The following is an 18,914-nucleotide window of genomic DNA, read 5'->3' on the forward strand; positions in this document are numbered from 1 at the left end:
GTAATTCAAACCAACAAGTAAGATGTAGGATTTTATTTATTTTCAGTTAATAAAAATAGACTCATGTGCCTAATATACTAAAAGTACAACTGATCTAGATGTTCTAGGAATTGTTCTAGGCAATCCCAAGCAGAAATACAGGCTGTGCGATGGGTGAACTGAGAGCAGCCCTGTGGAGAAGGACTTGGGGCTGTTGCTTGATGAGAAAATCTTCATGACCTGACAATGTGCGCTCACAGCCCAGAAAGCCAACCATATGCTGGGCTGCAGCAAAAGAAGCGTGACCAGCAGGTCAAGGGAGGGGATTCTCCCCCTCCACTCCGTTCTCGTGAGACCCCACCTGCAGTGCTGTGTCCAGCTCTGGGGCCCTCAGCATAAGAAGGACATGGAGCTGCTTGAGCGGGTCCAGGGGAGGCCACAAAAGATGATGAGGGGGTTGGAGCACCTCAGTTATGAAAACAGGCTAAGAGAGTTGGGGCTGTTCAGCCTGGAGAAGAGAAGGCTCCAGGGAGACCTATAGCAGCCTTCCAGTACCTAAAGGGAGCCTACATGAAAGCCAGAGAGGAACTTTTTTACAAGGGCATGTAGTGATAGGATGATAGGTAATGGCTTTAAACTGAAAGCGGGTAGGTTTAGATTAGGTATAAGGAAGAAATTCTTTACCGTGGGGGGTGGTGAGGCCCTGGCACACGGTGCCCTGAGAGGTTGTGGTGCCCCCTCCCTGGAAGGGTTCAAGGCCAGGCTGGACGGGGCTTTGAGCAACCTGGGCTGGTGGAAGGTGTCCCTGCCTGTGGCAGGGGGGTTGAACGTAAATGATCTTTAAGGTCCCTTCCAATCCAAACCCCATTCTATGATTCTGTGATCTAAAAGATGCCGTGTGTAATCATCAGTTCACATCAAACAAGTTTATAAAGGCTGTGCAATTTTCTGCTGTGTGTCACCTTCATGCCCCTTCTTTTGGGAGCAGAATTAAATAGTTAAGAGAATGAGGGCCAATGCAGATTGTATCCCAAGCTCACAGAAAAGCCCGGATCCTACAGTCATTAGAACACTGTGTGGACACAGGAGCTAGGAGATTATATTGCAGGTTCACAACTTATATTTTAGAACATGGATAACAGACAGATGGTAAATTCTTCAGGGGGAAACCTCAGTCTGGCCTAGTGGGAATGTTCTGGCAGAGTTCTTTCTGTAACACCCTTGCCATGTGCTCAGAGCCCAGTAATGTTCCATATAACTACAGAGTGAATCACTGCATCCCATTTAGCCTAGAAGTAATGAAGACCTGCAGCTAGCACAAGTAGAGAGGAAAAATACTTTAGAAGAAGGGCTATAAAGCAGAGTTTTAAGAAACAACTCTATCGGATTGAGATAGTTAGGGATAACACATATGTATATAAACAATGTGTTGAATGTTTATATTTGAAGTTAATTTTCTTCAAGTGTGTTCTGCTGTGGGTATTAGAATTTAAGGTTCACTTAAAACGAGCTGTGTTTTTGCTTTACTTAACACACAGAGGAAGTATTAAGTGTCACATTAATGCAACATTTTTCATAATGCATAGGTTAAATTTGGAGTTTGGTCATATTTTCTTATGTAAATGTTGCAGAAAGTCTAGAAACTCGAAAATCAAATTACTTATGTGGGCCAGTAGCCTTTCTGGTAGGGATACAGACAAGCAGACAGATGCCTTTTAAAAGCAGTATTAGTTTTTAAAGTGTTGAAATATTATAGCAGACAGAAATTAATTTGAGTTGGAGGGAGTGAAAGACAGTGTTAACCTTTGCTATGAGATATATGTACAAAATAGGATACAGGTCTTCAGTCCTTTATTGAGCTGGATCCATGTCTCAAATTCTGATTGCAAGTAAATAAATCTTCCAGAATTTGGGGAGTGTATCCCCTGTGCACGTCCCCAGTTTGCTGCTGTTTTGGTGATGTGCATTTTGGACTCACTGTCAGTGCCAAACTAGAAATTTACCCTGTATCTTCAGCAGGTGGAAGAAGTTGTCTTGTGACCCACAGATAGGTAATGGTATTGGAGAAGGTGGTAACTGGTACTTTCTCAGTTCTCTTTATCCCTATTATCACATGCACATATGAAATTTGTTATTATAGCATATTGTTTTCTGGCTTTGAACCACTATCAAAAATAAGTTATCATTACACTCACATAAAAAGGGCTTTCTCAGGAACGTAGGACAATTCAGCTCTCAGAGATATCACTTTTTCCATCAAAGCATATCCTTCATTGTGCATGTGTGAAAATATTTGCACAGAGTGGGCATACCCTGTTATTTTTAGGCATTAGCTGCAGTTGATTGATAACTGATTAGGGATATCTCCTTTTTCTGCCCCTTGGTTGCAGTTCTACTTGTCAAGGGCTTGTAAAATTAACAGGCCTGAGTAAATTACCAGGTAAGATTTCTTTTTTCTCAGGTAAACACTTTGCTGTCACAGATCAGTGAATCCAAATTATGGAGAATATGCTATTGGCAATCTTAACAATGAGGCTAAGTGGGCATAGAACATAAACTGCACTCCCTTTTCTGGAGTTAGCTTTTCCAAAATAGACTTATTACAGCAGTAGACAATTAATAGTGCATTAGGAGAACATTTACCTGTGGGACTGTAAATTGTTTGGCTTCCTGCCCTGCATTCCCTCTTCTGTGGTCTGTCATCTAAGAATGTCAGCAAAGTTTCTTTTGTAGTAACAACTTTGTAAAGGAGAGTTATTTATTTATTTATTTTTAAAATCTGTAGAGCCACCTATGGTAAATAAATTCTAAAAAGAAATGTCTAGCTTTCTAGGCACTTACTTGTATCCCTCCCGGTATTCGGCTTGGTGCCTTCAGTCCTGCCTTGTTTCTCTGGGCAACTTGATACTCTGAAATGTGCTGTACAGCTCAGCAGAAAAAGGAATTTGCTTTGTCTAAGTCATTTAATAGCTTTTAAATCCTAGTGGATTAAATTTTGCAGGGTAATATATGCTGGCTGTATCTTGATCCCCAGACTTAAACGTGCTTTGAATTGTTTCTTAATAACTATTAATAGAACTGTTAGTTAAAGCCAAAGCAGTGAGAACAAGTGGTATCACCATAAGAATAGAAGAACGAGGGATAAATAAAATGTGATTTGTGGAAACTGTTAAAATTTGCAAGTTAAGTTTTGCAGTAGCTTTAATACAGTCACTTACGGATTGCATCACTGAAACACAGTAAACACTTCCTTAAATAGCATTCATATAACCATGTTTAGTTCCAGGAAAATAAGCCAGTTTGGAAGACACCAGGCTATGGAGCCACACGCTGAGGGTCTGCTCTAATGTGCTGCAGTGACACTTTCCATGAGGCACAAGATGACTGTCGTAAGTGCACCATTTCATGACCTGGTGCACTGATAAAACAGAAAGCTCTGGGAAGCAGTAGTTTAGATAAAAGATTTAAATATCGTATTCTAGATATAGAAGATAATCTAAATTATCTAGATACCGGTAGTGTAAATAAAGACTCCAGCACAGTAGAGTGCTTCAGCAGAACTTGTTATCTCATGAATGGAGGCTTTATAGGTAGTTCCAAGTTTATCCTTCAGAATGCTACAGTGTCAATGACAAACCTCAGTACTGCTGGAGAGAATCTTAAATAACCTAGAGATATAAAAAGGCAGCCCATAAAACCAGTGACTATCATTAAACTATATATTGAAAACAGCTTGACTCAGCAGCAGTAGCATCTTTTCCTTGTTTATATCATAGCAATGTTGGCTGCTTAGTGTCTTCATAAAATGGACAAGATTGAGAAGAGAATTTGTCTCTCAGAAAATTCAGTGCCATAAAAATGTCTGTTTTCAAGAGAAACTATTTATTTGAAAACTTTGGGTTCTTTGAATAAAACTTATGTTTTGTGTCTATCAGTGCGGCATCCAGTAAATTGAATCAGCTGTTATAGAGGCCGAGTAGAGGACCACAGTGAGATTAGCAGTGAACAAAATTCTAATTTGCTTTTATATATATATATACACATATATACACTTATACATGCATATATCAACTAAGAAGTGCCAGGTTCCATTTCTTCTTAAGAAACTAAGTGAGAAGTAGCTTTATTCACAGTAGGAATCAGATTTGTATTTTAAGACTGCTCGACTGGTGGAGTTGTTGCCATTAAACTCTTAATTAAATGAAAAATGGGGAAAACTCATTTACTTGAGTGGTACAAGGTCAGAACATTCACCATAAATTTTTAAAAGAAGAGATGGAAATAGCTTGAGGTTTTTATCCAAATTCCCCTTGGAGATTAGCATGGTGTGCTTGGAACAATTCTACAAACTGAATAGCATCTGCAGATAAACACATGTCCATCACTTAATTAATGAAAGGCTCATTCCTTTACTGGTTCAGCTTTCTAATATTTATTGCCAAATTGCCATGCAGGGTTCATGTACATTTACCCTTGAGTGCTTTCAGCTGCTTTTTTTTCTGTATTACCATAATGTTGTTCCTTCCAAGGATGCTTGTTATAATTTTTAGTATTTGCAAATGGCTTAAGGTGGTGCTAAGCCTTTTTAAATACATATCCCTACAACAAGATACTGCATGAGGCAGACAAATTAGTCTTATAAACTAGCTCCTAACCCTATAATGATCTAAACCAAATACCATCCTAAGACTCCATCATGTTGAGCCCCAAGGGCAGAGGTGCCTAGTATCTCTGTTGTGATGCTCAATACATTCTGGTTTCAGGTCTCCCATGAGCTCAGTAAAGTTAGTTACCTTAAAAAATGGAAAGTTTTACCTTCCTGAATGACTGCTTTTCAAGCTAACATCCCTTTATTAAAATTGATGTATTTGCAGAGAGACTTCAGGTACAGCTGTGCTTATCTCCATATGTACACAAAGAATGACTTTCTTACGCCTCTACCTGCAACTCATCCTCTGCAGGTCAACAGGACCCCTGCCCAAAACCAATTCCATTACCGTATTCTTTATCCTCCTTTCTCTGGGTATCTTGAATTAGGGATTTCACTGCACAGCTCCCCCATATCCTTAGCATTTCTTGCTTCTTCCTTTCTACTGAACAGGAGAAGTTGGTAAAACTAAAGTTTAGCAAGCTGCTCCTTGTCACTGTAGGGGCTCTGAGAAAAGAGCCCAGCAAGCTGCATATAAATTCTTCACATAAATTGAGTCAAACCCAACAGCAATCAAAATGTTATTCTTCAACAGAAAGTTGCATTTTTAAGTATAGACCATTTTTGAAAATTAAATACATATCTTCTTAAATTAAGAAATCTGTCTAGAAGTTACAAGATTCAGTTCCAGGGGAAGTTTTTGCCTTCATCTACTGGCCTTTCTTATTCTGTTTCTGAGATATCAGAAATTAAATAGTCCAGAAAAAACAGGGAAGAAAAAAGAAGGCCAAAGGAAATTTCATATTGGCAATGGGGATTTAGGATATATTTTATTTTTAAAATTATTTACATTAAATTTTTTTAAAATGATCGTGGTTTGAAATAGCAAAAGAAGAGGGATTCCATATATCTGACAATTTTAAGTAGCTGATGTCAAACTTATCAAAATATATGTCCTTGTTACATACCTAGTGTTAAATACCTCGTAAAATACCTAGTAAATACAAACTTGCTTTATATATCTCAGCAGACACTGAAAAGCAGGGAGAATTTGTCAGAAGGCTGAGAACTAATGGATATTTGAAAACAGCCCAATTTTAACTACTAAATTTTGTAGAAGCCCATGTTTTGATTTCATTCATACAAAAGGTCATGTGCATATGACCTCTGTAGATCAATGGAGTGAGTTCTGCTTTTCGTGTCTGCAAGTCAAAGCGGACTTGGTTATTCTACATGGAGAGAGAAATGCTCATGGTTGCTCTTGTGACCATTTTTGCCCTGCAAACTTAAGTATCTGCATTTGTGTTTTTCATGAAGTTGTGGTAGTTTTCTGAAAATTATGTAATACAGTTTAAAAATAAAACCCTTGTTAAGGCAGGCCATATCTGCAGGGTCTGAATGTGAAAATTCTGTGCTTGAATTATTGTAAACTTTCAAAATCCACTCTAATTGTCCATGTTTTCAAAACTTATTCTGTTTCTCACTGTAGTTACAAGTAGAAGATGCAATTTTGCTGATATCCTTGCTGTATAAAGTCTCTCTTCAGTTATTTTATCCTGAAGAGTGTTCTCACAACTTCCTGCCTGTGAGAAATGCATGTTATTTGTCCCTGGCATAGATGATCTGTATAAGAACTGTTTATCATGGCATGAATTCAGGTAGTAGAAGTTTTTGCTTCTGTGTTTGGTATTGCCTACATTTTACTGTCACACAGCTTCCTTTGTACCATAGCAATCTTCTTTTAATAAGAATGTGTAAAAGATAAGTCCCAACATAAAATTATGTGCTCATAAAATGTTAAGTGTAGTAATACTACACTAAGTAATACTACACTAAGTACTTTTTCCTTTATGTGTAGATCTTTTTCTTGGGATGAGTTTATGAGCAGAATATAGCACAATACTGCTTCTAATCAAGCAATTCTTTGCATCTTCATGAACATCTGGGATAAGAATTTTGAACTCAGCAACATGTATAAAATGAATGGGAGTTGGACGTCCAAATTTCTAAGGCAGTATTGAAAATCTCAGATGCAGTGTTTACTCAGATGGCTTAGCAGTTCTTTTGGAAAATGCCTTGTTGATAAGCATTTTTTTAATTACTATTACAGACGTTTACAGCCTGGTGCAACTCCCACCTCAGGAAAGCAGGCACACAGATTGAGAACATTGAGGAGGACTTCAGAAACGGCCTCAAACTGATGCTGCTCTTGGAAGTTATCTCAGGTTGGCTAAAATAAATTTTGCTATGTATTTACAGCATGCTAACTGAAATACTCTTAAAAGAACAAAAATTATTGACAATTCCAAATAGTGAACACAAACTCTGAGTAAGCTGAAAAGTCAGAGATGAAACACACCATAAAATAAAAGCGAGGGAAAAAAAGCTCTGATTTTTCCATAAATCTTCTGTTATGTGCTTGTATTCCAGGATATCACAGTGTATCATGATGTCACTGACATCACAGTTTTGTTGGACAAACCACAGACATTGAGGACCTGGTCTTAGCCCCTAACAGTTAAAAAGCCTTTACACTTAGCTTATAAATTAATTTTATTCCAATTTTAGTATAAAAGTTTTGCTTTGCTTTTAATGGCTTTATTGGATGGACCAATGCTTTCAAAAGTGAGCGTCTAAAGTAAAACTAGATTAATATTTATCCAGAAGTAGAAGGTCTCATTTTTCAGAAAGGTGGAACATCTAAGAACTCTTTTTGACTAACTGATGTAAACTCACTATGTCACCTGCTTTGTGTGTTACTCAGAGGGCTGTTTCCCAAGGTACACTCAGAATATCCCTGACTGGGAATGGAATAGCTCTATTTACAGACACACAACAAAGGTGAAAAAGGACAAGAACATTTTTAAGATGTCTTTATGGAAAAGACAGTTTACATTTTTGCTGGACATGTCAGTAGGGAAAGAAGATCTTCAAATGGTCACTCTTCATGAAATGGAGAGTCATACGTTCAGGAATTATTCTTCTGTGTGACCATTTGAAAAGATAAGTTCATTCAAACACACCAGCTTGTGCTCTGAAATTAGCTGCTCCGCTGTGCTGGATGAGATTGTTAAAAGCCATTGTTCTTGGTCAGATGAAGAAGGATGCTGTGACTGATCTGCTGGAGAGAGTCAGGCAGGTAAGGGTGATGAGCTCTGAGAACATCCTGCCTTCTTAATATTCAGCTACTCTAACGCAGACAGTAGCAATGAAATAGAAGTTGAGTAGCAGGAAGCACTCACATGTCTTCCAGATGTTTAGGGCAAACATAAATATTTCACTCTGGTTTTACTGCTATATCTGAAAGATCTGAGTCGGCTGTTCCAACATTTGAATTTTCTCTTCAGGATTTTGTTCAAAACCATTTGACATTCTTTCAGAAAAATACCTGTTAAAATAACTGCTAACTTTTAGACAGTGTTCAGGGCACATTCACTCTTGAGTTCTAATCACTTGGGTGACTGTAGCCAGGGGTACGTAACAGTAAACACATTAAATTTCTTATTCTGCAGGGGAAAGACTACCGAAACCAGACAGAGGGAAGATGCGCTTTCATAAAATTGCTAATGTCAACAAAGCTTTGGATTATATTGCCAGCAAAGGAGTGAAACTTGTGTCAATTGGTGCAGAAGGTATGTGACAGAGCTTGAAAAGCACCTTACTCAAATCCTAGGCATTCACATTGAAAAGAAATCTGACAGAGACCCTTGGCCAAATTGTACGAGCTGTTCTCTATATGTGGGTGCCTGAAAAATCCCTTAATATTGATTGCTGACCTATATCTGTGAAAGGACAAGAGGTAGAAATTTGTGGACACCTGGAGAGAGATAGGGGTGTAAACGTGCTCTAAGATCAGTTTATCTCCAAGTTTAAACTGAATTATCTGTGATTTCTTCTTGAAGGGCATTACGATTTTCCTATACATTATTAAAAATAAGGAAGTCCTTTAGAAATCAGATTGGATTCTAGGGTGTGCTTTATCCAATCTGAGATATTTTTTTATTTTAAGGAGATATTATTCAGACAAGACAAAGGCTAATATCACTATCAGGTGGCTGGGACCTACTCCTATTTTATTATGAGACTGACTGTGGATGGCAGCTGTGTTTCTAAAATTCAGATGTAGAGTTAAGGGAGTGATCAAAGGAAATTATGGTAGCTGGAGAGAGACTGAACATATGAAGAAAGTGGGGTGGGATGTTACTGAAGTTATTACTTTGTTATTGTTCTGTTGTTTGGGTAGTTATATAAAAACATGCTGTTGGCTAGCTAAATGCTGGTAGATGTAAACTCTAAGCAAAAGAAGGCAGGCTCTCACTGCAAGTGAATCTATGCCTCCTATGAGATTCAGTTAATTATTTAAAAAGGACAAAGGTCTGTCTAGAACTAGCTGCTCCATGGAGATATTTGCATAATGCTTTGCATAGTCATTACCATACGAAGAAGTGAGGTGGCTAGCATGATATCCAACTACTTTTGATTCCATTCTGGGGGCAGCCTCTATCAAGTCCTTAGAGCAAAACTCTGTCTATAACCTCAGTCTCATGGTGAGAAGCACTAGATATATTCTATTCATGTTGGTAGGCCTTTTTAGATCGATTTATGAGCCTTCTGTTCCTGTTCTCTGATTTCTTCAGGTCTATATATGTCCTTATTCTGGCCTCCAAACCTTGTTCTCAGGAAGCTTGCTGTAATTGTGGCCAGAGCGGGAAGATCCATTACGTGGAATAGGGTCATCTGTAGAAGTAACGGACAAAATTAATCAGCATTCATTGATTCCACTGCAGTTCGACCTAGTCTGCTTAGTTCCTCAAGTATCATTTAACAAATGTGTTCAGTTTCTAGATCTAGAACTCCAAAATCCCAAGAAGTGGGTGTTCTCTGATCATAGCATTTGTTTGAACTCACCCTTTATTCATTTGAGGTGGAACTGGGTGGGCCATCTGAGTCCAAATCCATACCATCTATCTTTAGGCACGTAACAGAGACCTTTTTTGGGGAATATATAATCAATGGGGAGAAACGGGCAATTCCCAAAGGCACTTCAGTTCTCAGAAGAGTTCAACTTCATTTCAGAAGTGCCTGGCTCCCTCCGTCAGTTGTACAAGCAGTCAGGGGCAGCTGGGCCCTTTGCTCAATTAAATGAAGTGGGATGAAAAAATATGCCACTACCCTAAACCTCTGCAGTTAAGGTTGTTCTGAGAGCGACATGGCATTGAATGGACAGCAGAGGGTACTGAAGAGACAATTTATGTGTGGAAATGAAAATTAAGAATACAGAATCCTGCTTGATAGCTGGTGCAGAAATATAGAGAGTACAGAGTTTGGAACAAATGAATGATAGTTTCTGTCATGTCATGCTGGGACTCTGAGGCTTCTTGACCAAAAATGAGAGTGTAGCAAAAGAAGTATCTTGTGGGACAGAGTGGTGGTTGTCTCTGATCACAGTTTGCACAACATGCTAATGTTTTCACACTTAGGTTCTTCAAGCAAGGCTGTAGTATTTAAACAGATACATCAGCTCATGTCTGCTCCTGAAAGGAGCAGGCCAGCCCTCTGCAGTCCCACCTCCCTGATTTTGCCCTGTTTATTGCTGCTCATTACTGCCAGGGTGCTCAGACTAGGGAGCGGCGCTTGAGCACGTTCTATATCACCTGAAGGCAAAGTGTCTGGGATAGCTCAGAGTAGCCATTAAAACCATTTAAACTAACCCTGCTTGTCAGTGACTGGCATGAGTTTAGATGCTCTGTGATAATAGGTAATTCCCTCTGGGAAGGAGGCAGGAACAAGAGGCAGTAACCTCTTCCAGCTTCTCAGCCAGTTGCTGCAAGATGATGTCTGTCCATGCACTCAGTGTTTCTTCTTGCATGTAACAGCAGGTGATAGTAAATCAGGAGATTAAGGTGATGTGCTTGGCTGTGCTGCAGACTTTTACTGCTTGTTTCTGGTATTTTTGATCTGTAAAATGGAAGGATTAGAAGCAAAAAAATCATTCATTAGCATTAAAAAAAAGGTTTTAAATTCTTGGATGGAAGCACAAGAGAAAAATCTGCAACTACTGTCATAGCTTAGATGCAGAGAGGAACCTGCCATTGTAAGACATTGCACTATGTCAAGTATGGCTGCTAACACACATTAGATTACATCCATGTGGGCAGGAGCAGATAGATTCATGTGCCTTCCACTCCTACTCTAAACAGGCTGAACACAAAGCCAGCTCTGGCCCAGACATGCGTAGTGCCCTGTTAGGTTTACCGCATCCTCTCTACTAAATTTGTTATTTGAGGCACAGTGCCGTGCTGATGCAGCAATGCAGTATCGCATCTGACTGGGTATAGTTTCATAGTGTGGGACCTCTGGCACCAGTACATGCTGTGCCCCCCTGTCCTGCATACTTGCTCCCACACTTCACAGCCCTACCCTGTCACTTGCGCTGACAACTGTTCCTGCAGCTATGCTGGAGACTGGATCAGGAATCTGATCTGGTTTTAAAACACACTTCACCTTTTTTGTTGTTGTTGTTTGATTTTTTCAGCATTGTTGACTGGGCAGTCATTATAGTATGAAGATGGAATGAATGCCAGCAAAGAGGCAGAACACAGGCTCCTTAAGCTTGTATTCTTATCAGTGTCCTTAACCCCTTAACTCACTGCCCCTGTGTGTCAGCATGGGGCACATGGGCTTATCTGCACCCATCTGTTTTTGCATTCTCTGAGTTACGTGGATGCTTGAAATGCTTTTTAATTTCCAGAGCATGAAATTTCTGTATCTAAAACTGCTGAAGATCATGTTTTATTATCTGATGTGCTGAGCAGTGAAGAGCATGTAGGCCCAAGGCAACCAACTGCCATTTAAAATGAGGTCTCAAAACAAAGATTAGACTGCAGTTCCTGTGGGACATCAGTACAAAGTTCAATTTAGTTTTTTTAAGGGGCCAGGGATATTTTTTAAAGCCATCATTACTGTTCTGAGGCTGACTTCCTTGGGCTATCTGTGTAGTGGAAGGACAGAGGTGATCACCTTTAACTGTGATTCTGAGCAGAAGCGAAATTTAGCTTCCCTGATCTGTCCTGTGTAAGACTCTTTCTCTCCACTGGCGATGAAATGAGACTAGAGAGTCCAGAAGCTAAAGCAAAAGCTGTGAAAAGTAGTGCTTATGAGCCATTCACAATTCAGGAGTTAGAAGTTTTCCCTTAAGATTTAAAAAAGTTCAGTAACTCTATTTGCAAGGTAATTGCATCCTGAATGAAAGGAACTGAGATATGGAGACTCACAAAAGATAAGTATCCTGTTAATAGGAAACACTTCTGTATTGCTTTTCTGGGATCAGGGGAAAATATTAAAGACCAAATGATCTGTGAATCTGCTACAAGGTTAGAATAAAATAAATAAATCAAGGCAAAGCAGAATAAAAAAATGAAGCCAAAACCTTTGGGAACTTGCCACACTGTTTTGCTTAGCTTTTTCCATAGTCAGTTTTTATTGTTTCCCTTTCCCTTCTATTCTGTCCTCATAGGTCAGCAAGACCTTTTTCCCCAGAAAGCTGTAGCTTTGCATATGTAAGGTGCAGGAAATGTATTCCTTCCAGAGCAAGCAGGCAGTGTGAAGAAAACAATGAAGTCTTCCATTGGCCTGTAGAGGACAATGCTAGGAATGAGTCAGTATTTTTTTTCATTACCGATACTTTTCAACATTTAGCAACTTTCTTTTACTTCTGTTTACGTATTTTCCCTTGTCTTTTATACATGTCTTTTGTGTGTTTTACGTTAGCAGGAGATAATGAGAAACCAAAGCTGGCAAATTGCTTGAAAATTCTCCTGAGGCACAACACAGAAAATTCCCTCTCTTCCTCTCTTGTTCTGTCTGTGTGTATGTACAGCTATGTAAATCAAAACAACAGTGTAGTGATTATGAAAATCCATGTATTGATTGCCTGACAATCAGCAATGCCTCCTGAGTATTTAAATTAATTTATTTTACATTTGAAGAATTGCTTCTTTACTGTATATACATATCAGACATCTGATCAAAATACAATTAAATACTTGACTGACAAGGAGGGAGGAGAGGGGAATAGCTACATGCCCTAATTGCCATTTGGTCTTTTTTGGCTGAAAGAGTTTATTTTTTGAGATTTGAAGGCACTTGAGGTTTTTCAGGGCCAATAAGAGAGTAATAAAGCATGGAAGGCAAGCGAAGTGAGGTAAGAATTCTGGAAAATTAGTATAGAACCCAAAGGGGAAAGTGGAAAAATATAAACTTGGATATTCACACTAGCAAAGTAAGTATAGACTAGTGATGGATGACATATCTCCTACTACCTTTGTTAGTTCCATAGGTTCAAATGACAGTTTGTGTCACATACTACTGCAATTCAACATGCATCTCGAGTCTCAGAACTGGCAGCTGCTTTGTTATATAAAAGTTTCCCCTGGATTCAGGCAACTTTTAAGTAGCAGAATGACGGCATTTTCTTCTGGCACCTCTATGGGCATTAGACATTAAATTGAGGAAATTTCTCCTGCTGCAAGTTTCTCCTGCTCCTTCCCCAGAAGACCAGTGGGTCCCCAGGCAGCCACAGCTGCTTCACTTTTTGAGGAAGGCTGGCGGTGACTTTCAAGTAGGGGAGCAGCTGGCGCCTTCCCTGCTCCACTGCTCTTTTGGTGTGAGGTGACTGGAAAGGCAGTCTGCAGCTCCCCCCTCTCGCTGTCCCCTCTCTGCCCCTTCCAGTGCTGGACCCTCCTTATAGTCTCAGTTGTGTTCTTCTGAGTCTCTCACCGTACTTTTCAGGTTAATTTAACATTATTACCACACTTAAGTGGTCCGGCAGTACTTTTTCTGGTGTTGGGAAATTTAAGTGATATCACTGTTCATATTACAATGTAGGAGCACTGGATTCTGACTTGGCTTGCAGAAAGGACTCCCTTGTTTGTGTGAGAAGGGTTGGAGAAAGCACCTTCCTAGTGCCCTGTGTTGTAGGTAGACTCAAGCAGTCTTGAAACAAATTGAAACCTCAGAGGTCAAAAATCTCATTTTATATTAAAGATACATAAATGTGCATAGGCATCAGAGCTGTAAAACATTACAACCTCATGGCCGTGTTTCTGAACTGCTTGGCAGGAAGCTATGTAGCTTAGTCTCAGGAGGTGCTGTGTCTCTTGAGCTGTTCTTCATATCTAGTCTGTGCTGGCACTATAGGTAAAATTCTGAAAAAGGCCCAAATAATATAGCAGAATTTCTGAGTACCATTTTATTAAAAAATAATACTGTTAATGTCCTGTAGTTTCTTAAAATTTGGGGTAAGACCATATTTTTTCCCAGTTCCTTTGTATTTGAAAATAGTAAGGCTGATATTGTTCAAATTTTAAATAAGTATTTCCCCTCAGATTCTGTCTAAAAAAGTCAGCCTAAAAGGCAGAGATTTGAGACAGTTACAAGTACCTGGAGAGAAGCCTTTTGGCATGGAAAGGCTGAAGTAAATTTAATCTCAGTAATCTTCAGTCCTACTGTCAGGGTAGCACAAGCGTGAGTTTGTTGAAAAATGAACCCAGATGAACTCTGTGTAGATAAAGAATTATGGTAGAAATATAACAAATTTATTAGATACATTATATTATTTATAGAAATATATGATTAAAATAATATAAAATGGAAAACACATTCTAATTGCTACTACTGTCTCTTTTTTCACCTTAGAAATTGTTGATGGCAATGTGAAAATGACACTGGGTATGATCTGGACTATCATCCTTCGCTTTGCTATTCAGGATATTTCAGTGGAAGGTAACAGTGACACAACTATGTTAAATAAATAGGAAATTCATTTAAAGACATTTTTATATGAATTGTGCACAAGTGAGATGAGTGTTTTAAAAATTAATTATTTTCTCACAGAAAATGATATTGCAAGTTCCCTACCGAGTGACAAAATTGATTTCTGGAGGGAAAAAGTAATTACTCTCTATATCCTGACAGAGACCTCGAGCCAGCTTTCTAAATGCAGGAGCTCTTGGCATGTCTCTCGGTTATGGAGATAGGAACACGTCTGTGTTTCTGAGCTTTAGTGGCCTGAAACTCTGCTGTACCCTGTACGGTGCTCCTATTTCCAACATACTTTTTTAGTACTGTCCATTTCTCACATTCTTTGCAAATATTATCTGATTATATCCCTTTTCTTTCTACCACCTTTTTTCCCCCACTGCTTAAGATTTTTTTTTCTTAACTTTCACTTGGTAACTAGCTCCAAAAAGTGTGTTGCAGTTACAATACTCTTTAAAACAAGTCTATACTGTGAAAAGTTTAGAATTCGAGAAACTAATCTCAATTTTCAACATAAGAAGAGTCAATTCAAGCTCTATGTGTTGTCCTGCCCATGATTTTGGGACTAAATGTGGACCTAATAGTCTATTTGATCATTTCTGCCCTTTACTTAAGCATACAGACGCCCATAAGGTTCAGATAATGAAGGTATTTCTTCAGCACTTATACCTCCCTATAAGCACATGGACTGCGACTACAAGTATATTTCATGTAGGCACCAGCACAGTCTTTTATGTCAAGTTCTATTATATTTGTATTGAGTATTTTGCTCTGAATATACATCCTGCCATCCAACCAGTATAATTTCTTAAACTTTTAATATCCCAGAATTATTGTGCAGGCTGAGACTCTAGTCTGAGTTGTTCCAGTCGAGCTGACCTCTGTGTCCTAGTAGAGCCTCATTAGCCCATATGTATGAGTATCTTTTAGGATTAAATATTGGCTTACGCCAACCAGTTTCAGGTGTCTGACCACATTTAAGATAACAAGAAATTAATTACTTGAGCACTTTTTACATTTTTCCTTTTTTTACTCCCTGGTGTCTTTTACAGAGACCTCTGCCAAAGAAGGGCTGCTGCTCTGGTGTCAAAGAAAAACTGCTCCTTACAGAAACGTGAACATTCAGAACTTCCATCTTAGGTAAACTTCCATTATTTCAAGGAGTAGAAGCAGTCTAAAATACTTGCGGTCAAATTTTTCCCACCATTGGCCAGGTATATATTTGACAGGAGAATTTCATTCTTCACACTTAGCTAGACTTTTTTTCAAATTCTCATGCTCTATCTTCAGAGCCTTATTTTGGTTAGCCTTTGACATTATTTATCATGGCTTCCATAGTTACTATGTGAAAGAAAAAATCCCTGATACATACAGAATGACCATATTACACTATCAGAGGTCCTTGCTATATGGGAATATCTAAGTACTGCAGCATAGTGACTTGGCAAATGACTGCTTTCAAATAAGAGCCACTGTAGGTATAGACTGTTCTTGGTAAAAATACCAATGTTGAGCATGCAAATATCTCATTATGATGAATCAGTCTTTATTATTTTGTAATGTAACTATAAATAAGGAGCCAAAAATGCACTCGCCAAAAATGCGCTCAGTATGCAACACTAGCACTTGAAACACATTTGTTTTCAGAATCAGGATCATTACCTAAGTTGGAAAATTTAGTGAAGCTCCAGCCTTGTGGTTCTGTGTTTTCATTAAGGGCTAGAAGGGGAGTCCCAAGCCATATGCAGGCTGCCTGCTTTTGGGATTTCACAGGGTTAGTTCCTGTAGCTCTGCCAGTGACCCACCCCATTAAACTACATGACTTGCCATTTGCACTGTTAAACCATGTGATCTTGCCTGTCCAGAAACCCATATAGTACTTATAGCAAGAGCTCTGTATTACAGTGTTTTGGTGTTTTGAATGAATTCTTAATATGCAGCACCTAAAGCGCATATAGTGATAGGGAAGATATGGTTCACACATGCCTCCACAGATAAAAAGAATTTGATTTACAGTCCCTCTGTTGCCTTTAAGAGATATGAAATCTATTACATGTTATTTTCCTTGAATATGTAGAGGTATATTTCAGTAGAACTTCATATGGATGCAGGATATACTGTAAGTTACCGTATCAGCCTCGTAGTGTGTATACATAAATATGCTGGTCTGATACATGGTATGGGGAAAACATCCCAAATGGAAGTGCCTTGATTAAAGTTTGGATTGATTGGCTCATACAGAACTACATTACAATGGGCTGTCCAGCCTGGTTTAACCTATACCTTTTAGACAAAAGTTTTTTGTTAGCTTGGTGCTCATTTTGATTCAGTTTTACCTTCTGGATGATTTTACATTATACAGTGTACGTATATTCTGCTTAATGGTATTACATTTTTATTGGAGATGGTTCTGTTATTTGAAGGATCTACCCAGACATCTCAGTGACAGAGGTTCTAACAGTCTTAGCATGTTTAGTATCACACAATTACTGCACAGGATAAGACCTCAAACCCACAGTCCCAGTGATTGCCTAAAGTGTTTACCTAAAGTATCTTTCAGAATAAATGCTTCTGGCTGAAAGGAATCTCTCATAGTATTTCCAAATAGATGTTATTTGTAGCTCCATTCATTGCCTATTCTTGCCTTGAAAGGGCCTGAAGTCACACTGAAGTGTAAGAGTTCAGATTGAAGCTGTCATATGTGTGAAAGTGTTTTAAGTAAACTAAGCTGATTTATGACTTCTTATTTCTGTGAGCACAACATGGTTGTGCCATTAAAATTGTCTGAAATAACTGACACAGAAAAAGCCAACTGCTTCAGCAAATTCAAGTAACTGCAGGTGTGATCTTCTTTTATTTTTTTGCAAATGTGCTGTAAGTGTAATAGGAGATTATGCACTTTCATTGATGAATGTGTACTCTGAGCTATCCTGGACCATTGCACAAATTAAGCAATGGAAATCAGGAGCTGTGGCACATAATGTACACTGCCTAGAAAGTATTACAGAGTCCTTAAGTGTGTATGAACTGTAAAATAAGTACTACGGGAAAAAAAGAGTACAGTAACAGAAAAACTCAGAGGGATGAGAGCTGACAGAACATAAGCTCAGGATTTGACAGGAGAGTTCCTGCTTGATTTTAAGCCTTGAGCAAGGATCAAAGTGTAAAATGCCATGACTTTATTAACTATTTTTTTTTTCCATTCTATTTTTTGTTGTAAAGCTGGAAAGATGGCCTTGGATTATGTGCACTTATCCACAGACACCGACCTGATCTTATTGACTACTCCAAGCTAAATAAGGTCATCAGTCTGGGTGGTACAGCATGCTCTTCTGCTGTGATTTGACTCACTTTTGGTTTGCTTAGCATGTTTTCTAAAAGACAAGCTGAGGAGTGCATACTAATTCTTTCTAAGTTCCCTTCAAAAAAAACAGTGACATGGAGGAAAGGACCTCACAAATGTCCTGTGACCTCCTTTCCTTCCCATTACAATGACTTCAGCATTTAATTGCAAATAATCTGGTTGATATGGATGTTAGATCAAATACACTGGAGTTCTCCATTCACCACTGATAGTATTGTAGAGTTCATCCTGTTTTGTATCTGGTGTAAATGAGCGTAGATTGCAGAGAAGTAAACATTGGAATGATGATAAATCCTAAAATTCCATAGAACAAACACTACCCTTAGTAATCAGGAGTACACAATAAGTTACTAGTCTTACATAGAAAATATTTGCCAATTCTTAGATTATATTTCTACCTATACTTGCAGACAAGTGGAAACAACTGACATCCTAACTTCCTTGGGTAGTACCTCACGGGGATTACAAAACTATTTTATTACAGTGTGCTACACATGGCAAAATGTGTGTTTTTCTAAAAGATACCAGCCACTTTGGTTTGAGAAGAGGAACGAGGAGCAAGTAATAATGTCAGAATTTCTGGGTATCATTACTGAAGAACAAAACCTAGAAAGAAAGTGGAATGATGTTGTTTCACATTACCTCTCAATACATATGTACCGTATTCTGCTCTCTGGAATGAATGTATCTCGAGGTCTTATGTAAGCACCAGTGAAACAGAAAACTTAATCATGGTTTTAATTTGTTGAGTGCAACTTTTCATTGATGAGGGAGACTGGTAAATTGTAGACTATATTTTTGATTCCATGCCCTTCCGTTACAAATTGATTTTACTAGTGGAATCAACTGTTATCAGAAGGATTTTGATGAGGGGCAACATAAATGAATTAAATGAAATTATTTGAAAATTTGGTCTACTTTACATTAAGTTTATGTTGGGGTCCCCGAGGTGTGCAGTGATGAAAACTAAATTAACTTATTCCTAAACACGTAAGATTTTAATTTAGACAGTTGTTAAGACAACTGCAGATCTGAACCAAAGGACAAAATAATAGCCATCAACACCAGCTTGTTGTCTAATCCTATACACAACCTTTCCTCTGG

General features: G+C 38.5%; 1 protein-coding gene across 7 annotated transcripts in view; it reads left to right on the forward strand.

Moving 5' to 3' along the window:
* Positions 1-18,914, forward strand: part of ACTN2 (actinin alpha 2) — a 71,120-nt gene that overhangs the window by 19,733 nt on the left and 32,473 nt on the right. For 4 of the 7 annotated variants that reach the window (XM_033008728.2, XM_033008688.2, XM_033008703.2 and 1 more), the window contains exons 2-6: positions 6,738-6,852; positions 8,140-8,259; positions 14,324-14,410; positions 15,499-15,586; positions 17,669-17,747. In XM_033008728.2, coding sequence (XP_032864619.1) covers positions 6,738-6,852; positions 8,140-8,259; positions 14,324-14,410; positions 15,499-15,586; positions 17,669-17,747 — 489 coding nt within the window. The remainder of the gene's footprint in view (positions 1-6,737; positions 6,853-8,139; positions 8,260-14,323; positions 14,411-15,498; positions 15,587-17,668; positions 17,748-18,914) is intronic. The other 3 variants (XM_033008750.2, XM_033008679.2, XM_033008718.2) reach the window with 1 other exon arrangement.

The sequence above is a fragment of the Tyto alba genome, unplaced genomic scaffold (genome assembly GCF_018691265.1).
Source record: "Tyto alba isolate M040663 unplaced genomic scaffold, T.alba_DEE_v4.0 Super-Scaffold_22, whole genome shotgun sequence".
Lineage (NCBI taxonomy): Eukaryota > Metazoa > Chordata > Aves > Strigiformes > Tytonidae > Tyto > Tyto alba.